This window comes from Carettochelys insculpta, chromosome 3 (assembly GCF_033958435.1).
Source record: "Carettochelys insculpta isolate YL-2023 chromosome 3, ASM3395843v1, whole genome shotgun sequence".
Lineage (NCBI taxonomy): Eukaryota > Metazoa > Chordata > Testudines > Carettochelyidae > Carettochelys > Carettochelys insculpta.
The window spans coordinates 63,438,376-63,464,246 of NC_134139.1; the positions used below are offsets into that span (position 1 = coordinate 63,438,376).

The 25,871-nt window shown below is 42.5% G+C and overlaps 1 protein-coding gene across 1 annotated transcript in view; it reads right to left on the bottom strand.

The window, feature by feature from the left end:
- Positions 1 to 25,871, bottom strand: part of FLVCR1 (FLVCR choline and heme transporter 1) — a 32,713-nt gene that overhangs the window by 2,565 nt on the left and 4,277 nt on the right. Inside the window, exons 2-9 of the mRNA XM_074988615.1 lie at positions 21,584 to 21,728; positions 8,949 to 9,089; positions 8,075 to 8,142; positions 7,722 to 7,825; positions 6,028 to 6,138; positions 4,813 to 4,918; positions 4,464 to 4,575; positions 78 to 145 (exon numbers count right to left, since the gene is read on the bottom strand). Of these exons, the coding sequence (XP_074844716.1) occupies positions 78 to 145; positions 4,464 to 4,575; positions 4,813 to 4,918; positions 6,028 to 6,138; positions 7,722 to 7,825; positions 8,075 to 8,142; positions 8,949 to 9,089; positions 21,584 to 21,728 (855 nt within the window). The remainder of the gene's footprint in view (positions 1 to 77; positions 146 to 4,463; positions 4,576 to 4,812; positions 4,919 to 6,027; positions 6,139 to 7,721; positions 7,826 to 8,074; positions 8,143 to 8,948; positions 9,090 to 21,583; positions 21,729 to 25,871) is intronic.

The following is a 25,871-nucleotide window of genomic DNA, read 5'->3' on the forward strand; positions in this document are numbered from 1 at the left end:
TACTCATGAAATGACACGTAAAATATTTAAGGAAACAGGAAAAAGTTAAATAAAATAGAAAAAAGTTAATCACTTACAGCTTTAATGTCCGTATTCAGAATCCCTGAATTTATATTATGTCTCCGCAAATCTGATTTGATTAAGGCTGTAACATAAAGAAAAACATTTATAAACTCCCAACTTTCCCTTAGTACAACCATTCCGGAAGCCTGACTGGCACAGGTGTGGCAGATACTTACAGCCTGTTCAAAACAGGTTTCTTTAATTGCACTTTGACTTGTTCACCTATCCACATTCATCACAAGTTTTAAACTTGCTCCCCAGAGAAGTCACTTAACAACAGTTTTTACATATGCTATTTTCTTAGTGGCATTAAGTTATCAGTACCAGTAGTGACATTTTTGGCTCATGCAGCTGTCTACACATGTACAGGGAAGTATGTCTCAGGTGTAAATTTGTGAGCCAAATAGTAATTTCTATAAAATGTTAGAGCTGCCTAGGATGAACTCTTTTCGGTCTATTTGCAGGTTTTTAAATCTCCTCAAAATAGAAGACTTTTATGAATTACTTTTATGAATGAACAACAGAACAGTTTTTATTTCTGGAGGGAAAGCATCTATTTCCATGACCAAGGTACCATTCCCATGTTCCCTCTGAGTGCATTATGTCCACCAATCTCTCACTAAACAAACAGACCAGCAGAGATGATGTCTAGTAAGCCACATAAATTGGTGAATGAAGGCATATGCGTGGGACAAAGTACTACAGGAATCACTCTATCATATTTCTGGAAGTCGGCTCCCCTCTTCACAGCAACATGCCTTGACTTTCAAATGCATAAAATTACAAGGGTGATCTAGTGAATCCAAACACAGGCCCAAGATCAAAAACTCCTACACTCTAACCTTAAATTTGACTTGTTGTGGCACATGGAGCCAGCCACTTTATCTGAGGCATAGGTAACCTTTTGCCTACATAATAGGTGTAATTCACTGCTGTTTGGTTGTACCACCTTACACAAGTACTATGGTTATTACAGAATCAAAAATGTTCCGGATTACTACAAAAGAGGGGCAGTGTTATCATTCACTTTTATGAGCTGATACAGTAAATAGGCCTATAAAGTTTTATCAACCAATTTATAGTTCTCATTGGATAAGCTATCTTTAAAAAAAGTTCATATGCCAAGGACTCAAACTCAAGCTAGTGAGGTAAAACTTTACCTTACCCATAAAATGCCATTTTTTCCTCACTAGCGAGCATTCCTCATAATCAAAAGGCACAATCTTATTTCTAACTAGCTGGCAAAGTTAGTTTCTCTCCTTATTATAGTCAATAATGGATGGTTTTGTCTTTAACAGAGACATTGCAGACAAAAAATAAGCATGAAGAATGCCAATGCCATCCAAAAATTTAAAAAGTCATTAAGAAGTGAATGCCTAATCAGTTCTCAAAGCCCATCTACAAGCCAACATTAATATTTCTGCACATATATAGCATGCTATTTAGCTGCATCTACATTTGCATTCCTCTTTCGAAAGAGGCATGCAAACAAGGGAAATCAAAAATGCAAATGAGGTGCAGATTTACTTACCTGGCACCTTATTTGCGTATTATTTCAAAAGAGCTTCTTTTGAAAGAAGAAAAGCAGTGTAGAGATGGCTCTTTTAAAAGTAAATTCCATCTTCGAAAAAACCCTTCTTCACTCTTTTTTATGGGAAGCAGGATTCTTTTGAAGATGGGGTTTACTTTAGAAAGAACAGAGTCTACACTGCTTTTCTTCTTTCGAAAGAAGACTATTCAAATGAGGTGCCAGATATGTAAATGTGTAACTCATTTGCATTTTGATTTCCCTCATTTGCATGCCTCTTGCGAAAGAGGAATGCAAGTATAGATAGAGCCTTCATGTATTGCTAGTATTATTCTACAGAAGGTCGGCTTAATTTCTGAGCTTTACTATGCAAATGAATGCTCTCTTTTGTTGAGTGCCCCCCATGCCTGAAACACATTTAAAAATACAGAAAACCAAGAATAATTCATAAGACAATTACTGATAGAATTGCTTATGGTAATAAGCACATTTCATGCCACAACAACTATATGACATCAGATGACATGAGCCCTTTTAAGGCAGCCTTGCAAGCTTGTCAACAAAGCCTACAGGCAAAAATCCCATTCAAACACCAATATGCACCACAGCCCCAGCCCCGCAATACACACTAGTACATACGTGGGTATATGTACTTGCATTCTCTCCACTTCTTCCACCTCAATTTCAACCTCCCACTCCATCAGATTAATCAAGTCTCTCCCACTCCCACCACCCCATAGCAGCTCTTAAAGCATCTTCTGCAGTTAAAGCCTCCAGTCTTTTCACAATGGCAGACATCTCATCTCTCATGCTGGCTGCTTATCGCAGGGTTACTCCCCCAGTCTCCACAGCGGTACCAAAGATTTTGCACTACACATTATTTACTTAGGGAGGAGGCTACAGAGGTGTAATCTTTGGTCACTTCCTGGCCCTCACTTCTTTGTCCAGGAACTTTTTGTTCCCTCCACAGACCTTGGATCAGTAGGGAGGGGTGCAGGGTCAAAACAGGACTGCCTAACTTGAAGCAAAAAGGTGGGGGCTGGATAAATCAGTTTCCCCTCCACACGGACACAAGCTGAAAGGGAGCATGAAAGATTCAGAAGGGGCTAGTGTATCATCTTCTCCTTTACTCATTCTGCTGAAGAACAGAGGAGTGAGAGTTCAACTCCCCTTGCAGGCCTGACAGGGAAACAGCAGTAACTGCTCTCTCAGAGCCTAAAAGCTGCAGTACAGTAATCCCTCCAGATACGCACATTCAACATGCAAGTATCTCACATTAGGGCAACTGGAAGGGGACTCCAGAAGCTCCAACCCCAGGCAGCCACCACAGTGCACACAAAAGACATCCCCTTGTCAAAGAACAGAGCTGACTCAGCCAGCAATTCCTCTCAGTGCCATCACGGGGGGGGGGGGGGGGGGGGAGAGGAGAGGGAGGGATGATGAGTCAGGGGATCTAGCAGTGAAATCTCCAGGGAATCAGACAGCTGACATCACGGATACCTAATGCCAAAACTAAATAATTCCACCGTTTTTTTTTTTAATAGCAGCTAGAAGGAATTTGTTGTTTCACCTCCAAACTAGAAGAGCAAGTTCATACAAAGAAACCTCTTTTTCACAAAATAAGAGTTTGTACTGTCTGTTCATACAACTACTGGACCATTCTAATCTAGAACAGAGATCACCCCAGGCATCTACTAGAGAAGATCATTCATTGCAAAAACATTAAGATCAATTATTAAAAATTTCTGCAGTCTTTCTTAGGCCAGAAGGGAACAACATGCTTATGACCAACCTCCGGTATAACAGAGGCCATACACAAAAGGCCAAAATAATTCCTTGAGTATATCCAAAAATACTCAATCTTGATTTAAAAATTAGCTATTGAGAAGCCACCATGATGCTTGATAAGCTGTTCGCATTGTTTATTGCCCTCATTGGTGACAATTCATCTTTTTTTTTCCCCAGCCTAATTTGCAGTTATTTGCTGAGTAATGTATTTGTCTAGATCTAAAAAACCAGGAATTTAAATGATTGCTCTGGCTTGTAACTAAATAGACATCACTGGCAAAACTAACTTCAGATTGTAAATCCATTTAACCAAATCTATACATAAATCTCTATGTCATAGGTGTCCTCTTTGAGGCTTTGGAATTAAATGTACTCATTTACATTGACATATGTTTCTTTTCTTTATGTTTACAAAGATGTTTTGCATCACTTTGAAGGCAATCAAATGTTCTAAATGTATAAAGACACTGAAGCCAGGTACATGACTCCATGGTTTTTGTTGTGCTGTCTTTACAATGAGGTATGCATGAAGGAAATATTTAAAAAAAAAAACAACCAAGGAATAATTTTTCATCCTTTGACACAGATAAGACAACTGTGTGTTCAAAGTTAACTGCTTTGTTGGAGCAGGCCTGCCAACAGAGGGGAACTCTGGACCCCTTTGAAATGATGCAGCAGTGTTATGCCACCGCTCTGCATGCAACTAAGATAGAATAGGGGAGCTCAAGACTGACTTCCATAAGCCCCGCCCCAGGCTCCCCTTCCACTTTGCCCCTGGTCCTCCGGTGCAGGGTTGCCAACCACAGAAATTTCATTTATGGACAAAATGGGAAAAAATGTACAGACAGAATTTTTTTTTTCCAGACATGATTTTTATACTACATGAAGGCGACATAAATGGCCAAAAGTGAAAGTAATCGTTGTCATTCACACATCACAAGAATACCTGGTCAGTAAATTTACGGGCAGGTTGGCAACCCTGCTCTGGTGGCTGTTGGCTCCCCTGTGCTGGAGACATTAACTCATCTACAAAGGACAAAAATACCTACATAACTAAAGATAAATAGAAAATGTGATTAGTTACCTGTTAATACAATGCCTACAAACATCCAAGCACAGAGGAAAAGATTTCCTGCACGAGGGCTATAATCTGTTATGAGCTTTCCTTGAACCAGTGTAAAGAGAATCCCAAATATCTGTAATTACACATCATAAAACCTTTCAGATTTTATTAGACTCATTTAGTACATCTCTTCAAATTTAGTTTATTTAAATTAGGATTAATGTATTACAGTTTATCTACCAGTATAAACAAACATTACAGGAGCGCCATAAAATGCCAGCAGTCAAATCAAGAACTGTTTCCCCAAAAATTCAAGCAGAGAGACTTTATTAAATGTTGTTCTCATATACAATAATAAGCCTGCAATAACCTGTGCTGATGCATTAAGGAGTCCTGATGAAGTACCTTCGGACTCTGGATATGTAATTTCCGCAGCAAACTCAAAGCCAAGGGGGAGATAACCTGTCATGAAGAAGCTGCCAAAAAAGAGAGAGATGAGAACAAGAGTAATAATGAGTGTGACTCTAAACCATCGCTATGGATACGAAAAACAAACCTGAACAAAGGTCATTCTAAAGGATCAGGCTACAAGCGTCAGGTGCTTGCTTTCAAGAATCTTTATAATTTAGTGCTTACTCTGCCCACCCCACCTATCTGCCTTTCTCTAACAATGGCATTCTCTGATCCTTCCACCATCAATTGTAGTCTTGACACATCTGTCCTTGCCTCCCATAATTACCTGTACGTTTTGTTACACCTCACCCTCTTCACATACAGGTCCTGTCTAGAATTGGTCCACAAAGCCACTACCCCCTCTTCACTCAAAGCCCTCTCCTAAAAGGCTGGTATCTTGCAAGTGCAGGACTTAGATGAAATAGATAAGGTGACTACATAGTTTATGTAATGAATCAGCTGTTCATTTATGTGTAGGAACAGGATCAACCATTAGTAGGGATGTTAGAACTGAGAGAACTAAATGATGAAGGGAAGATGAGAACAAAATAGACTTACTTTTTACAACTCTAACAAGATTTATACCTATCATCATCCCCATTGCTTCACTTCCCTTCATCCCTTTCCTCCCACCACTCTGGTTTTTTTAGGTTTTATGCTCTTGGAAAAAACAGACTCCATCTTCCTCTACATTTGTGATGTGCCTACCATGTTTCAAGTGCTAGCAAATTATAAACTGTACATTTTAACTATTATTATTATTATTATTATTGAGCTCCAATGACCAACTCTGATACTTCTGTTTATTTGGGGGCCTGCTCCAATGCCCACTTAAGTCAGCTGGGAGACTCACTGTGTCAGTGGGGGTTTGGACTAGGCCCATAGGAGAAAATTAAATTCTGGTTTCCATGACACAAGTGAAAATTGAGAGTAAATCTACAGATTGCAGCAGAGACTAGAAGTTGGTCTGCTCACCAGCTGTATCTGTAGCATAAGACAGTATGAAAAAGATAATAGTGTATTGAAAGGAAGTTCTACAGAGAGTCTTTTAGTTTAATAAAAAGCCATTAGATAGCTTCAAATACAGTTTAAATAAAATTACAATGTCTTCCTTTTTCTGTGAATTCCTTACCCAAGCACTCCTCCAGTCACAAACACTATTACAAGGTATCCAAGGTCCAGGGTGAAAGTAAATATGATCATTCCAACAAATGAGAGAATGTAAACAATTAAAGTAGTCTGTCTGCAAAAAAAGAGAAAATGCCCATTATTAACATGACAAGACAATGGCTATGTCTACACGTGCCCCCTCCTTCGAAGGAGGGACGGTAATCAGCCTGATGGGAGAATACTAATGAAGCGGTGCGATGAATATGCAGCACTTCATTAGGCTAATTCTCCCGGCAGCAGCTTTGAAGTACCAGCATTTGAAGTACCACTTCAAAGCGCCCATGCTACACAGCAGACCAGCAAAGTTGCTGCCGGGAAAATTGGCCTAATGAAGTGCCACATATTCATCACACCACTTCATTAGTATTCTCCCAGCAGGCTGATTACCATGGCTCCTTCAAAGTACAGAGCAAGTGTAGACATAGCCAATATGTATTGGCAAACACAAAACTGTCATGTAAATAATTACATATTCTGTACTACAACTGTGATATCAGTTTTAAAAATCTTCTTCAGGTAATTCTAACCAAGATATATCACACATTTCAGATATACCAAGCATCCTTCTACTCTTCATTCCCTTAGCTTACAGCTACTTTATTCAAGCCACAACAGAGCTGAATGACTTGCTTGGATTACCAGAGAGCAAGACAACGAAGTTAAGTAGTTCCATGCTCTAGTCTATTTTATCCCCTTAACTAACTGCTGGATTATATGCTACACTATATTAACTTTCAAACAGACAAATCAAACACTATGTCCAATATAAATTAAGAATCAGATTAAAAAAACACCAAAAAAATCTAATTAGAATGAATTATTCATGGATTAATGGATGAAGTCCGCACATCACAGTGAGGCACTTAGCACATTTATTTTAAGACAATCACATGCACCAGAATGACCATCCTATTGCACTACCATCCAACTAGGGTTACTAAAGTTCCATATTTAAATTATGATAAAGAAACATTCACTGAAATAAGAACTTTAAGAATGGGAGTTCTTGTTCTGAAAATCAAGGTCCCTTATTTGCCTTGCGTACTTCTGCTAAATGTCACAGCACACGCATACCACAGAGCCTGTAACTGTTCTGTTCCACACACATCCTCTGGATTAAAGGAAGTGCTATGCCTGTTAACAGACCCCACAGAGGAGCAAAAATTGAAGTTTGACTGTTAAACTCCTAAATTACAATATGTCAATATGACAGTATACATTCCCGCTGCCTGCTCCCAGGAGGAACTCATTGGTCAAAGCTGGAACAAGAGATGATTGGAAGAGGAGGGACTGATGGAAACTAAGATGCTTTTCCGATTTAGTTAAAATCATGAATGCGTTCTGCAGCCCCAGGGATAGACAGAGACCTCCACAAATTCACATCACACCATAGAGGACTCAGCCCAGCCCTGCCCCATACTCATCCTGGCCCAACACCAATGAGCTAGAGTCTGAGATTCCTACCACAGTCTCAATCACGGTACTCTGTAAAGGACAAAAATAATCATGGCCATGCGGATATTTTTAAATCATTTCCCTTCTCCTTTCCACAAAAGTACACTTCAATCTATGCATTTTATTAGAAGACTTCCCCCCCCGCCCCAACACAGTTGCTCATCTGCCCTACCTGTGCCCATACCAACTCCACTCACTTACTTGTATGTTTTGGTGTAATCCAGCCACAAACCACAAATAATGGAACCCACCATTCCTGCTACCACCAGTGTCAAGCCAATCCTGCCAGCATTCACTTCTTCTCCCTTTCAACAAATATTTATATGGTGTTCATTAATAATTCACTTCCACTCCAGCAGTTAGGCTCTCAAACATCTTGACAGTTGCAAGCACACACACTAATACTTACCGCCTCTATAACTGTATGGAGTATGCAATTTTAACAGATTAACTCTGATTAATTTTAACTCTGAATCCTGGATTACACAAAAATGCCTATAAGGCACTGGGGACACCAATTCTACAGATATACAAAAAAACTAAGAGAAACTTACCTCATAATGTGTTACTATCATTTGGTTCAATACTGTGGAGACAGAATAAAATGCCCCAGTCATAATACCTGTAATAGAAAAACAACATGATGTACCCTCCATATCATGAACCATACATAAGAGCCAATTATAATCAAATGTTTACACTAAAAGAAGCAACATTCCCCACCAGGAAACTCCTAAGTCACCAGCTCAATGTCTGCTTATTGCATATTTTTAAGGCTTCTCTGTATTGTAAAGCACTCCCGGCACCCTTACAATCTGTGCCCAAAGCTTCAAGTATACTGAGGCCCATACTGATGCTACCCTGGGTGAGGAAAATCAGAACAACTTTAGGGGCACTCAAATTAAAAATCACACATTTGAAATGAATTTTGCCTATGGTTAAAATGATAATTAAGATAATTTATAGGGATTAAAGAGGTTATATTGATGTTTTCCTCAGTGGGTTTGCTTTGTGTATTTTAAAGTATTTTATATACAGCTTCATCGTTCCCACAGTTGGTTTCCTCGGTCTTCCACACATCAGAGAAAAACAAAGCAACAAAGCTACTTTCCTCAGGAAGTGATGCTCTCCTTGTCAGTGTCCACGCTAGTGAAACTTAACATGTTAAGCAGTATTTGTTCTTCCACCCACCCCCCTACCCCAACTACTCTCAATCATTTAGCAGCTATAAAGTCCAGGATTTATAATGGCTTTGCATCAATTAAGCTTCAGTCATTCCAGGCCCAACGTGAATGCCAGAGGTACTAGTACAAAAAGAGTAAGTAGTCCTTCTATACTATAGCAGGTGAAGAATGTCAGGAGGGTGATTGCACGGGATCAGATGGACTTAGGAATGTATCTGGCCTAAAGACAAAAGACAACACTTACCATAACTGATCAGCAAAAGCACAAAAGGAACATTTCTAAAAAGGTTAATTATTGACTGTTTATATGAGTAATCTTCAGGAGGAATGTCTTGGAGAACTGCCTGAGCCTGGCTTGGAGGATATTTAGGTTTTTCATCGAACACTAGAACAAACACAGAACAACAACATTAAGAGAGTTTTTCACCCTTCTTTACCGGTATGCCTTGAGTACTGGCTTGGGATTTTACATAAATACAAAATGTTCTGGTTTAATGAATTTTACAAAGTAGATTTTTATGAAAACAAACAAAAATAAACCTACTCCATTTTGTCTTTATCCTTCGAGGAGAACTAGCCAGTCTGAACATGTCACCCCTATTCATCGGCAAACATACCCTAGGAAACTTTTTTCATCTGTCATGTGTTTGAGACCCTTCCATCTTAGAATATCATTACTCCAAACAAATGACAAAGTCATACTGTGGCACATTATTCATAGATGACTGAACAGTTTTACCCATGCCAGAGTCAACATATCCCACTCTAACCGGGCCTGCTTCAGTTTTCAGATAAGTCCCAGAAGTAAACAAACCAGTGTATCAGCACTTCCCTAAACACCCCTAGCGCTAACTTCATTTCAGAAAGATGCAACAGTTCCAGTCCTGAAACTGAAGCATTAGATCTGATAAACCTCCACCACAATTTTTTTAAAAAGCTTATCTTGCTCCTGATTGAGAGTAAAAGACCAATATTAAGGATTTGTCTGTACAAATAATTAGTCTGCAGTAGCTGGGGGTCTGAATCTACCCCATACTAGCCTGCTGCGAACTAAATGCCCTTGTGGCCCCTGCCCCTCACATTAACAATTCATTAAAGCTCTGTCATCTAGTCCTCTCTGAGCACATTAATGAACTGTTACTCTGTGCCAGCATGGTCTTCAAGGGCAGTTAATCCAGAGCATGCTAGGGTTGGGTTATCACACTCAGCTTCCTGTGAAATAAATGTTCGTGCAAATAAGCCCTATGAGGTTTTTATTCCGGATATCCTTCAAGGGAGACCTTTTTTTTCCCCACTGGAAGTTTGTCAAGTTACAATAACTTCAGATTGGCCCCACAACTGAGAAACATAAGAAACAGACGAGAAACATGAGAAAATCTGATCTGCACTATTGCCCTTATGTTAAAGCTGTGTTTTTCAACCTCTTCTCATTTGCAGACCCCAAACATTTTAAATGAAGGCAAGAACCTCTTTGGACATGCCAGACATAATCTGTACATCCCCTGTGGTCCACAGACCAGAGCTTGAAAACCATTTTTTCAATGGGAACACCCTTTTGCTGACTGCTTCGGCATAGTTTGTGCATCTCCAGTATCCGTGCACAACAAGCTGAAAACCACTGCATTTGAGGACTGGCAAAAAAGGAAAGTGTTTTAAACAGCTGATGGCAACTTTTCATGCTCTACCTTGTTCTTGTCAGCTAACCTTCCTTGAAAGCCTCTTTGAACCTTAATTATAGATTAGAGCAGTGTTCTTCGTAAGATGAGCATTTGAGCAGCCACCCAGGAAAGAGTCAAATACCAGCCAGCTGATTGGCAGAGTGCCCACAGCTGACAGCATGTATTTCTATGGTGGGACACAGCCACACACAGAATATGGGGCATAAACACAAAATTTATTCCACCTACGGGTAGAAAAAATTAGAAGGGAGTTATTCTTTTTGGTTAACATTGCTAATGCAGCCTATGACAACCTATATTAAGACCAAAATGCACTGTAATTATTAAAAATCATTTTAAAATAATACTTCAGCAATATAGTTGCTGCCTCAGTTTTAGCATCAAACCACTCAACTGATGGAAGTCACTAGCTAAGTACCTGGAAACAGAGTTTGTTGAAGTGCTAAACCAGCTTTTGACAGCAGTAGCTTCTTCTACAAGAGAATATTTTCTTCATTTCAGTTTATTCCACTAGTTCAGTCCAATGACTAGTCAATTCAAAGGTAAGGAACTGAGTGGGAGTTGAAAAACCAGGAAAGCTTGTTTTCCTCTTCCAATGACTGAATAAAAACAAGATATCAGAGATCAACTAGCCCCAAAATCTTGAACATGCAGACAAGAAACTATCACTTCAATTCACTAACTGTAGATAGTTTTTCCTTTGATGAACTAAGTTTCAATGCAAAACATGTTTTGATTCACTTACTAGTTTTTGTATGTATCCAGCATATTTGAAGTAGTTTTATTTAACTAATTAAAAGCAATTTTAGAATGTCATTTTTGTGTATTTAACTGAATTGGTATTTCCAGTCAAATACAGTTTGCCACAAAACAAACAAAAAAAAAAAACAAAACACATGTAATAAATATAGAATGTGTCATTCTTCATTTTCTAACATAATAAAAACATAAACATTAAGAAAATCTGAATACATGTTAAAGCATATAATTGCTAAAATACATGCATATAGATAAAGTTTAGTAATAAAGTAATACCAAAAACATAGTGCAAAGGCTATATTTAATGGCAAATCAACATATTTCAATTGTTACCAACTAATGAAAATCAGGTATTCTTTAGGAAAACAACTAAGTAGTACAAAACCAAAGCAAAATTCAAAGGGATTATTTCAATCAGGGCTTTCTGCTTACTGATTTGTATTGTGAGTAAAACCAATCCACTCAAATGAAGCAGGATCACGTTAATCAGATCATGTAGCCCTTGTCTTAAATTTTCAGATGTTCTGCTTAGAGCAGCAAAATGAGGGTCAGCCTAGCTCCCTTCTGTAGCTGTAAGACTGAAACTGCATTGCTAAACTCCTTTATCTAGCAGGCCTGGTCTACACTAGGAAACAAAGTTGATCCCGGATAGGCAATTCTAGCTACATTATTAGCATAGCTAAAATTGATGCATCAGAATTGACTTTCCACCCTCGTATGGATCGCGGCTCCTCAGACTCACGTAGACGTCCCTTACTCCACACATCAGCCTGGAGTATCAAGGTTGACAATCGAGCCCAGAGTTATCAATTTGGCCGTGTCTTCACACATGCAGCAAAATTGAACTCTGAAAGATCAATTCTGGCACACTGAATGCCGGTTAAGTATAGACATACCCTCAGTGCTACAAAGGAGATTTTTGCCCTCAAAAGCTCATGGTCCAACAAATGTGTTTGTCTTTGAGGTGCCATAGGCCTGCTTGTTTATTTGTGAAGCTCCAGACTAACACACCTACGCCGCTGAGAACATCTGCGACATAAATTCACAAGGTTTAAAAAAGAAAAAAAAAACCCACACTCTTGTGCAGATGACCTGCCAAGGATCTATATACCATTTATGCACCATTTTAAAGGATTTAAATGGTACCTGGAGACTTTATGCAGTCCCTCTTTACAGAAGGGTGAATTTCATCCTAATCGTTGAAGATTCTACAATACAAAAGAATAGGACAAGAAAAGACTTTCAGTGGTACCTGAATTTACACTTTTTGGGCATACACTATGGGTTTGTACTAGACCCTTAAAAGACTACGGCCTTTTATTTATAGTATTAGAAGTTCAACTCATGTAAATACATCATCATCTCTGGAGTTTCTTTTGGGGGCCTTTTGGATACAATAGCCAATGAACCCATTAAAACCTCTCTGATCTTTGTACCTACTGGTTGCACCTCCAAAAACAGGACTCTGATCCAGCAACATTCATGGGCTGAGCAGACCAGCATGGCACGAGAGCTGACAGCTGGGAGCTCTGCTGGACCAGGAGCCTGGTGGGGCTGGCAGGAAGGGGGCAGGCATCCGGCAGCCCAGCCAGGGCCAGAAGCCCAGCTGGGCTGGAGGTGAGGGGCCAGCTGGGGCCAGAAGCAGAGCCAGTGGCGGGGGGGAAGGGGGAGCTGGAGGCAGGAGACCTCCCTTGGTCCGGCAAATTCCCTCACTCAAGACCAGTCATGCTCTCAGGGTGCTGGACTAGGGAGATCCAACCTGCATCTCTGAAGACAGTCACATCATACTACAGGTTGCACCTCTAAAATCCAGTACTCTCTCATCAAGCAACATCCAGGAGGACAGCAGATGTTGCCAGACGAAAGAGTAGTGAGTCAGTGGAAGAGCTCCAGTGGGATCAGAAGCTGGGACCCCTGCCCGCCCCGCAATAGTGGGAGCCTCACCCTGGCTGCAGAAGCCCTGGACATCCCCTCGTCCAGAAAATGTTAGGACATCCCCTGTTAGGTCCTGAGCATGACTGATAATGGAGGCAGAACATAAAGCTCAATATCCTGTGGTTATAAAACTAGTGTCAATAACTGTACAAGTGCTATTCAGCTGTTTTTGATTATTTAGCATTTTTCCTTTTTCACTTAGGTGGAAACACTAAAATAAAAAGTATCAGAGAGGTAGCTGTGTTAGTCTGTACCTTCAAAAACAAAAAGAAGTCCTGTGATACCTTATAGACTAACAGATATTTTGGATCATAAGCTTTTGTGGACAAAGACCCGCGTCATCAGATGCAGGTCTCTGACCACAAAAGCTTATGCTCCAAAGTATCTGTTAGTCTATAAGGTGCCACAGGACGACTTCTTGCTCTTAAAATAAAAAAGTTTCTGAAAAACTCTAAACACAAATACTTTCTAACTTGTTATTTAACTATACTTGTGCATGCTTACATTTTATCTCAGTAGGTTTCAGTTTTCATTACTTTGAGCTATTCAAATAGTATTTTTCCCCTACCACTTCCTCAAACTTTGGTCATCTTAAGGTTATATAAGTTCACACACTGGTACGTGGTAACTCCGGGACACTCAGTCACCAATCTGCAGTACTGATCTGCAACTGCAGTTAAAATGAGAGAAACAAAATCAACACCGAAAACTAGAAAACTAAGAAGTGCTCACCAGCTTTTTAAAACCATATCAGATATCCTATCCATCTTACAGAAGCATTAGAAAACCTCAACTCCTTCCACCTATCCAAGGACAGGTAATGAGATTTTTAGAAAGAGAACTGAAGATCAACAATTTGATTTTGAAGGAAATCAAGCTCAACTTTTAATAGTTAAAAGAGTAACAGATAGGTAGCCATGTTAGTCTGCATTCTAACAAAACAAATCAGCAGTCATGTAACACTTTCAAGACTAACAAAATAATTTCTTAGGTGATGAGCTTTCATGGAACAGACACACTTCTTCAGATCAATAGCATTTCCAGTACAGACTGACAATTATATAGCACAGAGGTCCAAAAACAAAAATAAAATAAAATGAAAACTGACAAATCAGATTCATGAACTGAAGGCAGGAGGTCAGGGGGAGAGACACTAACAGTCTTGCCTGAGATAAGTATGAATACCAAAGGAAGGAAACAGTCCTTTTAATACATGAGATAATTGCTCTCTCTATTGAAACTAAGGCTACGTCTACACTTACTAAAACCTTCAAAATGGCCATGCTAAGGGCCAAATCGAAGAATACTAACAAAGTGCTGAAATGAATATTCAGCACCTCATTAGCATGCCGCTGGCCACGGCACTTCAAACGTACCGCGGTCTGCTCGCCCGAGGCTCGTCTAGACAGTGGTCCTTTTAGAAAGGACCCTGCCAACATCGAAATAAGGGAATTTCAGTGTTGGCAGGGTCCTTTCAAAAAGGACCCCCCATGTAGATGAGCCTTGGGCGAACAAACCGCGGCACTTTGGCCGGCGGCATGCTAATGAGACGCTGAATATTCATTTCCATGCCTCGTTAGTATTCTTTGATTTGGCTATTAGTATGGCCATTTTGAAGTTTTTAGTGAGTGTAGACATGGCCTAAGTGTTAATGTACCAAATCTGAGCATGAACTCCAATCTTTACTGGAAATACTATTGATCTGAAGAAGTGGGTCTATCCCACAAAAGCTCATCACCTAATAAATTATTTTGTTAGTCTGTAAAGTGCTACATGACTACTGATTTATTTTGTACAGTTAAAAAAGTTAACTATGAAGAACACAGACATATTTGTCTCGGTGGAATACGGCAAGGGAGTAACAACTATGAAAGCCTGCCACCCGTTCGATTAGCAGAGATGATTGACCTTGAGCTTGTCTAGATGGGTTACAGCCTGGCAAGAGGAGGTGTAACTCTATTTGCACACTAGCATACTGCACACTGTGTGCATAATGCTGATCTGCATTAAACATTCCCAACTGCGCTTTGAGGTCAGACAACCTCTTGAAGCACCAAGCTGAGATCCTGTTTTTGAACATGTCCTTGAACAATCAATTGGTCCTTTGTGAAAGCTGATGTTGGGGTGGCTGAATAGTATACATTTGTCAGCTGAAGGAATGGCAGGACATTGAGAAACTTCAGTTATAAGAGGTCCAAAACAGACTAATAGGGAGCAGAGAATGAAGATGTATCTGCTGCCAACATTTCTGGTAGTAACGCTGGAGGGTCTTGTGGACTGTCATAAGAAATCTAACTTCACTGAACACGCTAGATCAGAAGACGTTATCTCAATCTAAAAGGATGGGGGACGCAAAACAAAGCTGCCTTTCTGGGCTAAGCGGTCTGAAGACACTGAAGGCAACCATAACAGATCCAGAAGATGCTCATACTTTAATCACCCAGCCTAAACAGGAGGACTTGGAATAACACAAGCCTTGTCCTGTCTGATCATCAATGTACAAAAAAAAAAAAAAAAACAACCACACCTCACAGAAGAATTCTGCTCAAGTCCAACAAGAACAAATCTCTAAATGAGTTTCTATCTCTGCCCTACAGTAAATCTGAGGGAGTTTTGCATTCCTATACCTGCAGCTAGTCACAGAAAAGGGAGGTACGGAGGCAACCAGGGCCAGGTTCTTGCAATCTCACCTGTGAGCATTCACTGCCTGGAGAGGGATCTTATGCAATCCCAACAGCCACTGCTCCTCCAGCAAGTTCCAAAAGCTCAGCTGTACGTCCCACAATGGTGATATGAACAACTATCTCAAGTATTATCAGTTTACAATTTAAAGGAGCTTATTCTTGGGGGTTTTGTTCCAAAGACGTTTCAGCTGGTTTAAAGTTAAAACAGGAAACTGAGGCGAAGGCCTTATCCACGATACCAAGTTTTGTTGCCGAAACCTGACTCTCAAATACTGCAATGGACTTTGGTCAGAGGCAAAAAACTTCCATCCCTAAGAAGACTTTTTGCTCTCTCTCTCCCTTTATTGCAGGGAAACAGCCAGCGTAGACACTGCTGTGTGTTTTGTCAATTGAAACTGGCTTCTGCCAGTGTCACGCAAAGCCTGCCCTAATTTCTCCGCTCAGTGTTTCAATCCCTCCTGCCCTGAGACACTGCCCGTCCTCTTTCAAGGTTCAGGAAGTATCCGATAGCTGAGCTTGCTCTTCCTTTTGGGGAACAAACAAAGAGCAGATCATTGGAATGCTCCCATGGCATCCTGCACTAGGAACATAGCAGCAGCAGACTACTGGTATAGGGGTTGGGTGACAGGCTGCTGTGCTGCCTCGACATTCCTCATCAGGGAGAGCTCACAGAGCTCCTCCCTGAAGCTGAGCAAGCTGCGGGAGGAATCAGAGGGAATTCCAAAATGTACCGGGACCAGCTCTGTCTTCCCACAACCCTGCACTACAGGATACATACCCCCACCCCCACAGCGCACTGCTCACGCTGACAGTGGTAGCTCCCCCAGAATGGATATGATCGGTCAACAGAGGGAGCAACTCAGAACACCCTCTAGCGATATTTGTTTTGTTGACTTTTGGGTGTCAACGTAAGTTTTACTAACAAAAGTGGTAGTCCAGACAAGGCTCCAGGCTACCCTTAAAACATCTACCAGTATAGCAACATCAGGGTTGTGATTCTTCTTCTTGAGCAATTATTTATACCAGCAAAGCGCAAGGGGTACGCCTACACTAGGAAATTAGGTCCAGTTTGTTAAGACTGATTTTCTAGCGGCCAAATTTGCAAAATCAAAGATGCACGTCTGCACTAGAACATAAAGTCAATGGAGCGCGTCCCCATGAGCACTGCCACATTTGACTTTGTCAACAATGCACTGCAGGTACCTGTCTGATGGTTCCTGCTGCCCCACTGCATTGCAGGTTTGTGTTCCAGTGTGTGATGGAGCAAAAATGTGCCGCGGGTCATGCCGGATGTGCGTCATCAGCATCCCATACCATAGGGCAGAGGTCCCCTCCCCCGACCCTTTAGAAAGCAACAGCAGAAAGGGTTTTCATGCCCTTTTTCATGCCCATGCAGACTTAATTACAAGGATAACATGGAACCCTGCATCTTAAAACAGTTGTGGCAAGTATTATAAGCACTTCACACATTGTGTTGCAGTATGTGCAGAGCCATGCCATGAACTCTTTTAGTTTCCCCTGAGTAAAAACAAAAGCGCAAAATCAGCATCTTTATTGCTTGTATTGCATGTGGGGAGGAGGGAAGGGAGGGGTTTAAAGGCTTTTCAAGCAAGCAAGCAAGCATCCCGGAGGCCAAGAATGTCAAATTTCCAAGCACTCCATCTGCACTACACTAAGGTCAACCATGCAAGGTCAAAATTAGTCTTACCCCCCCATGAAAAGCAGGAGTACAAATGTCAACCTTAGGAGCCCTTAAAAATCAACAGACTGGACCCAAATTCAAACTAATCTCCTAGTGTGGACTAAGCCTAGCTTAGGCCTTGCCCACATTACAAAGTTTTGTCAACAGAAGTTATGCTGCTCTAATTAAAACTGCTGTTGCAAACAACACTAGCTCTTTGTGGCTACGTCTACACGTGCACCCAACTTCGAAATAGCTTATTTCGATGTTGCGACATCGAAATAGGCTATTTCGATGAATAACGTCTACACGTCCTCCAGGGCTGGCAACGTCGATGTTCAACTTCGACGTTGCTCAGCCCAACATCGAAATAGGCACAGCGAGGGAACGTCTACACGCCAAAGTAGCACACATCGAAATAAGGGAGCCAGGCACAGCTGCAGACAGGGTCACGGGGCGGACTCAACAGCAAGTCGCTCCCTTAAAGGGCCCCTCCCAGACACACTTTCATTAAACAGTGCAAGATACACAGAGCCAACAACTAGTTGCAGACCCTGTATATGCAGCACGGACCCCCAGCTGCAGCAGCAGCAGCCAGAAGCCCTGGGCTAAGGGCTGCTGCCCACGGTGACCACAGAGCCCCGCAAGGGCTGGAGAGAGAGTATCTCTCAACCCCCCAGCTGATGGCCGCCATGGAGGACCCCGCTATTTCGATGTTGCGGGACGCGGATCGTCTACACGTCCCTACTTCGATGTTGAACGTCGAAGTAGGGCGCTATTCCCATCCCCTCATGGGGTTAGCGACTTCGACGTCTCGCCGCCTAACGTCGATTTCAACTTCGAAATAGCGCCCAACACGTGTAGACGTGACGGGCGCTATTTCGAAGTTACTGCCGCTACTTCGAAGTAGCGTGCACGTGTAGACGCAGCTTGTGTTAGCAGAACGCATCCACACTTAACAACTCTAGTCCACTGTGCAATTGGCCACAGGATGTTTTAAGAAAATATGTAATGGGACAAGCTACAGTTTCACATGATGCAGGTTTCTCGATCCCTTTGTTCCAGAAGCATCCTAGCAGACTGTCAGTCACTTTTTCAACTGAAGTGAGCAGAGGGGGTAGGATGGGAGAGTGGTGTGTCTGGGGCAGAGGAGACATCTACCCCCTCCACCAACCACATCAGCCCTTGGCTCTGCTCCACGCAGCGGCCTCTCCCAAAGCAGTCTGCTCTTCCTGCTTGCCTATGGTTCTGGGATTCTCTTCCAATCCTCCCACAACCTCCACCACTGCCACGAGATTGCTGAGGCATGTTACAATTGGACTGTCTGTCCTAGTTCCCACATGCTCCACCCAGTACGGGGCAGAAGAGGAGCATTCGACTTAATGATTTGCCCTTTGTTCCCCAAACAGAGCCTCACGCTCAGTTGTCAGATACTTCCTGGAGTTTTGAAAGCAGAGGGGCATATGCCTCCAAGGCAGCAGAGATGAAAAAAGTGAACAGAGCAGTCAGGGCAGGCATTGTAGAATACTGGCAGAAGCCACTTATGTCAACAAAAACTGGAGTGTGTAGTGACACTTTTTGTCACTCTAACTTTACCACAAAAAGCTTTATGCCTCTCGTTGAGGTGGTTTTATTTTATTGACAAAACAGCACAACTTTGCTGTTCAAAGTAGCTTTGTGATGTGTACAGCCCCCATTTTGCCTTTTGACAACAAAACTTTTAGTACAAATAAGGCAAAAAAGTGCCTTTGTGGGGACAGCTCACATAATTCAGGGAACTGGTATTTATTCTGGAAAAAACAAAAAAAAACACCAAGCCACTTTTTGGTATAAACTGCACCTATACTAGGAGAATATACAAAGATTCCTGCAAACCTTTTTTAGTGCATACTAGGCCTAAGTCTATTCAGGTCATCTCCAACAGCTCAGTGACAACATACAACAAGCCACAGCATGATTAAATGCAGGCAAACACTATTTTAGCCAAACAAAACTTGCACAAGAATTCTACCTACCTACCTACATTCTTATACTGCCAATTTCACCAGGGCTGCCCCCTCAATAGGATGAACTGAGGTGACCATCCCAGGCCCCACTGCAGCTAAGCCAGCCATCCCATGTATGGGGGGTGAGGGTGGGATGGAATTACCTGGGACAAAAAGCAGCAGTGGGTCACCTCCTCTGGTACTTAACACATGGGCAGCGCGAATGCCAGCCTGCCCCACTCCGCCATGCTGCACCCTCCTGGCCTGCTGACCTTTGCTTCTCTACAGCAGTGGGAAGTGACCTGTGCTCCCTGTGAAGAAGCAAGGCTCAGCAGGCTTGAAGGATGTAGCAATACTTAGTAGGGCTGTTGGCACATGCCTAGACAGCCTTACTGAGAGAGAGTTACAGAGCAAGTGCAGGCTCCATTCCCCTCAGTTCCTTCTCTGCCTCAACAGGCATGCAGAGGATACCCCGAAGCACAGGGGAGGAACGGACACCCATGTTGAAGAACTGCAGTTACCGCAGAGGGTAAGTGACCCTTTCCTCTTCTTCAAGGCTGTCCCTGTGGGTGCTCCACCTTATATGACTATGAAGCAGTGCGTCTGCTAGAGGTGGGTGCTTCGGGCAGCACGGCATCTTTACGAGCAGCTGTGAGGATGACGTGACCAACAGACATCCCCCAGAAGGGAAAGAATCAAGTGCATAGTGCATGGTGAAGGTATGGGTAGACGACCATGTAACTGATCTGCAAACACCTAATAGAGGAATGCCCTGGCCATATGCAGGGGGCATTGCCTTGCCCAACAGCAACCCTGTTGATGCGTGGTGACCAGGCTCTGATGCTGATCTGAGGGAGCACTTGAGCAAAACCAGTTTGAGGAAAAGCCCTCAGGCTCTCCTACATGCAACTGTCAGTTGCCAAGTGACAGTAAACTGCACTGCATTTGCCAGGCAATACAAGCAATGAGATTGCTTGTCTGAGGCGCAGTGGGCAGTCTTGAAGAAAAACAGTGTTTGAGAGAAAAACTGCTGTACTGTGTTTTGTTGAGACAAAATAGGGTCAACTTAAGAACCCATCTTGTCCTCAGTGATCCCCATTTGAGGTGAATAAAAAAGCTCTAGACTGGTAAAATAGGCAAGCAAGAGCTGTAAAGTACATGCAGCAGGAGTTGCTATAAGCCTGAGGTAAAACAGAAAGGCCGGGGGGGCAGGGTTTGAGGGGACTGGTGTGAAGAGATCCTCTGAGGTAAAAAGAAACAACAAAGGGCAAATGGACCCCCCACAATAAGGAGGAGAAAAGCCCCTGCAGGGCTTTCCCCCAAGTAAAAAGGGTCAGCAGAGGAGCTCAGCATTTCTGCACCTCCACTGTGCAAAGCAGGATTTTTTTTTCTTTTCTTCCTTTGCTGTAGTCATAGAGAAGCTATTTTAAGACTAAGGTAGGAGGGCAAAGCTAAGGTACACCCTACAGGGGAACAGGACTCTCACATGTGTGTGCGTGCGCACTCTCTCTCCCCGTCTCTGCCTCCCCAGGCATGCGCAGACAGCCTCACTGAGCACTGTACTAATCATCTGGCCGGGCACACAGAGGCACCCAAATGCCTAAGGTAGAGCACCCACAGATACAACCTCAAAGAAAAACAGCCTGAAATTTGCTTGGTTTTTGTGCTTGGGAGGTGCTGCTTACTATAATAAGTAGGGCCATGGAGGGAGGCGGGGGAGGAGGCCAAGAGGAGCTGACCCCCTGCTGCTGCGCCCTTTCCCAGGTAATCCCCAGCCCAATGAGAGAGGGGGCGGGCAAGGGTGGAGGGCATGGATGGAGCAGGGGAGGAAAGGGACAGGCCTTGCAGTGCAGGAGGACGGGGAGGGTGGCTTGGAAGTGGCCTTGCCCCAGGCCACCCCCGGACGGCCCTGTTTATCATTATAGTAAGCAGCACCTCCCAAGCACAAAAACCAAGCTAATTTCATCCATCGTTTGCTTAAAGTACCTCAACAGGAAGCCAATGTTTGGTGTGAGACTGCGATAAGTTTATTTCAAGACAAACTAAGTCAAAGAGGTGAAGTAGGCAAATTGTTCTAAAAGCTGCAGTTCATGGAATTTATAATCACTATTAGATTGCACGAGGAGAACAATCACTATATGAAAAGATTCACTTACCAACTCCAGTTAATAAGAATAAAAGGGTGGACACTGCTGCTGTTCCATAGAACATGATGCTGATATTATGCCCCATTTGATCAATATCATCATCTGTGTTTGGAACCAAAACTGGGGGTAACAAGAAGCCAATTGCTGTGCCAAGCTGTAAAAAGACAAACAAAAAAACAAGTACACTTTCCTGTGAACATGAGCAATCAGATGAACAGAGAAAAAAAAGTCAAACACTAAAGAATACAGAGCTTGTAGAACAGAAAATGATGAATAAGAATTACAAAGGAAAAGTGTTTTTGCATTGTAACGGAGAGCAAGAGTTATTGATCTGTCAACCTTATGGACAATATTTCCCTAAACCAGTTGTCCTCTTCATCACTCCTGAATTAATCTGCAACGCTACAGTTGGGATGTTACACACTGAACAAAACCTATGCAATTAAGAAATTTCATCTGAGAACACTGCTTTATACACACACTTTTACTTGGCCTGTAATTCTGTGACATCAAGACAGGACTCCAGATGTCTCTTATAGTCTAGTCTTTCCTCATTCTTGATCATAATCCCACATTTGACTTCACAGCCTGATGTTAAAAAAGTGAAATTCAGCATCATATTTTCTCTGCAGGATTAATTAGGGAGAGAATGACAACTGAGACTAGAATGCCTCTGCAGAAACACATCTTTAGTTAGTACTCACCATTCCAAGAAGTGTCATGAAATATAAAAACAGAAGATTCAATTCAGCTTCTAGCTCAAGAAAACTAGAAGGCTGAGAGTTAAATTTGGCTCCTGTTGTGTAAAACACTTGAAAAATTCCGCAGAATAAGCACTTTGCTAAAATTCTCTTGATTTTATCTCTTGTTCTGCAGCAAAAATGAGCTATTTTCATCTTCAGTAAAAAGTGAATCATTGTCCATTAGGTTAGAAAGCCCACTGACTATTTCAAATAGTTTACGTTCTATAATTGTGTCCAAAAAAATCTTTATTAGAAAAATGCTAACAAGTGAAAAATCAAGCATTTAAGTTAAGAAATGCCAGAAATAAGGTTCCTCAGGCAATCTTAACACTGCCTCCACCTGCAGTCTTTAGTTATATGCTCACTAGTATGCTCAGTCAGCATTGCCCAGGTCTGTCTGCCTCCCTGCGGCGAGCCTATGGGAGGAAGGCAGTGGGGACTAGGAGAGAACTGCACACTCTGCCCACCAGCTTCATCCCCAGGCAGGTCCAGGGCATGTGCACCCTGCCTGCCAGGTGCTCCCCAAGGCAAAAGAGGCCAGTGCACTTCTCCAAGGGCTGGCAGTATCCATGCAGGATGCCCACCAGAGATCCTCAGGGTCAGCCTGGGGCTGCGGGCAGCTGCTCCCTGGGGTATGCTGGGATAGTGGGGGGCCATGCTGCCAGCCAGCAAGTAATCACTAGGGTGTTTGCTGCCTCCTGTGGTCACTCGGGAATATAACTTTCCCCTGTGATCACTGGTGAGTAAAACTTCCCTGTTCTCACAGTCCTCCCTTTATTTGCAATGAAGCAATCACATTCCGCGCTCATGCCATTATCCTGGCACAACAAAACCTTGTTTTAAGTTCTGACAAGAGAAAGCTGCATACCAAAAATGGTGATGCTGCCTCTTGTTTAGGAGGAGATCATGAGCAAATGGACTCACAGACAGATGGGATAGACACACGTTTCTAAAATGCACATACAGGTTATGCTACTTTTCCCACAAATCAACGCTGAACACAGAATTATTAATTTCTTCACTGACCTTTTTAATGATGTTCTTACTGTAACCTCTTAGGCCCATGTTTACACTTCAAACTCTGACCCCCACAACTTATATCTATGTCCAGATGCCAGAATTAGTGTATCATTTGTGGACGAGCATATCTGGCTACTTGTGTCACCAGTGTGCACACGCAAGTAGTGCTTATGCAAAGCTTGTGCGCTGTGCACCGCCATCCAATGTGATGTCTTTTGGGGATGTTTTGCAATGTGTTATGGGATAAAGACGACTCACCCAGAGAAGTCTGGGAGTTAGAAATCAAATTCCCAGCACTTTATAACATTATCCAGGTTTACCAGCCAAATATTCCATAATTTTCCACATTTTATTTTAAAATCTCACAAACCCACACAGCACTGATTGCTGTCCACACCTCTGATGGGAACATGGAGCCTGTAGAGCTCTACACTATTCTCACGAATGTTCCCAATACAGGACACTTGAACTTCCTGTGCAAGGAAACCTGGAGGAAGTACCATGATGATTTCTCTGAAGACAGTCTACTGAGAAAAACAGCACTAAACATTCAAGATTGTTGCTGTTGTTCACCAGCACTACTTCTGGGTCTTGCAATGAGCACTAAGCAGTAGGATCACAAAATACAGATTTGGCAAAAGAGGGGCCTCTGACAGTTGAAGACACCGTCAGATTCCTGGATCTACATCCTAAGCTCACCTCAGCCATCTAACACAGGGACACCAGAGCAATTTCCATTCTCTTGTCAATGCGGCCTTCACACTTGGAAAGCGTGCTAGTTTTGGAAAATCCACAATGGGGGGCCATTACCACACAACCATCTCCTGCTTCACAGTCCTGCAGTCACAGGACTGTGACTCTGGAAAGCATGAGGACGTAGTGGGAGTATTTGCAGCAGTGGAGCTCTGAACTACAGTGGGTGATAAAGGTGACACAGATATGTCCCTATTTTGGCACCAGCCTCCTTGTCACAGAGTGCATGACCTTTTTCAAGGGAATGCAAGTGTTGCTGGACCATCAGGAACATCTCACTAATATCAAGAAAGGCTGGTCAGGGAAGGTGTACAGGGCATAGATTTCGAAGAACACAGTAGCGTTCTGAAAGCAGCAAGCAGGAATATTCTTCCCAATCAACAGATTATCACTGGTGATACAGAGATGCCACTATTGATTCTGAGGACCCAGGCTTCCCCAGTTCTTGAAGCCATACACAGGCCCCCTTGACATCATCAAGAGAAATCATTCCACTATAGGCTTGGCAGGTGCAGGATGACAAATTGATGTGCATTTGATGGATCTCAAAAAGAAAAATATCCCAATAGTTATAGGTGCCAGTTGGGCACTGCATATTTGAGATGCAAAGGAGGAAAATCTGGCACCAAAGTGAGCCGGAATGGCTGTTTGCTGAGAGTATGTCTACAATGGGAATAAGTCGAATTTGTTAAAGTCACAATACAAAAAAAAAGCAGTCTTGCAGCACTTTAAAGACTAACAAAATGATTTATCAGGTGACGAGCTTTCATAGTACAGACCCAATTCTTCAGATCTGGAAATTCTGTTAGTCAAATTTTTAACACTAGATTTTTGTGAAGTTGAGGTTGAGTGTCCTGATCAGCTAAGAAAGTTGATTTAGTGTGTCCCACCAGAGTGCCTGAGTCTGACTGTGGAAGCAATGCTTTCTGAGCTCCTATCCCACAGTTTCCATGGCCACATTGCATTTTGGGATTTTGTGACGGTATCTTATGGGGAAAAAATTCATTGCAAGTGTTTCTGATGTCTCAATTCCAAAACACACTCTCCTCACCTCCCCTTTCTGGCTGGAAAAAAAAATGGCATTTTTGTGCACTTTTCGTCTCGACTGCCAGCTGCCATTAAGATGGCTCCCCATATGCTTCAAAATTTGATGCAGTATTTTGTGCTCAGTTTCCACACTGCAATTCAGTATCTTCTGAACACAGTGCCCATGCAGAATTAGCCCATTATTACCGGGGCCATAGAGGGACATGAATCTCTGGAGAGAAGAACCACAGAGTTTCTGGCAGCACGGGAGTCACTGCACAGCATGGAGCGAAGGTTCTAGAGCTGCAAAACCAGCCCAGACTGGTGGGATCACATTGTTTTGCAGTCATGTGACAATCAGCTGTGGCGGCAACACTTCCACATAAATAAAGCAACTTTAAAGGAACTTTGTGAACTCTGTCTTCTACCCTGAAGTGCAGCGATACCAATATGAGACCTGTTTTGACAGTCGAAAAGCGTGTGGCAAATGCTCTGGAATTTTGCAATGCCAGACAGCTACCAGTCAGCAGGCAATCAATTTAGAGTGGGCAAATCTATGGCTGGGGCTGTCGTCTTACAGGTAGCCAAGGCAATCAACATGCTTCTCATGCTTCTTTGCTGCCATGGGATTCCTTACCTGCAGTGGGGCCACAGATGGAATGTACATCCCCATCTTGCGCTGCACCACCAGACCTCAGAGTACATTAACCGCAAGGGGTATTTCTCTATGGTGTTGTAGGATCACAAAGGTTGCT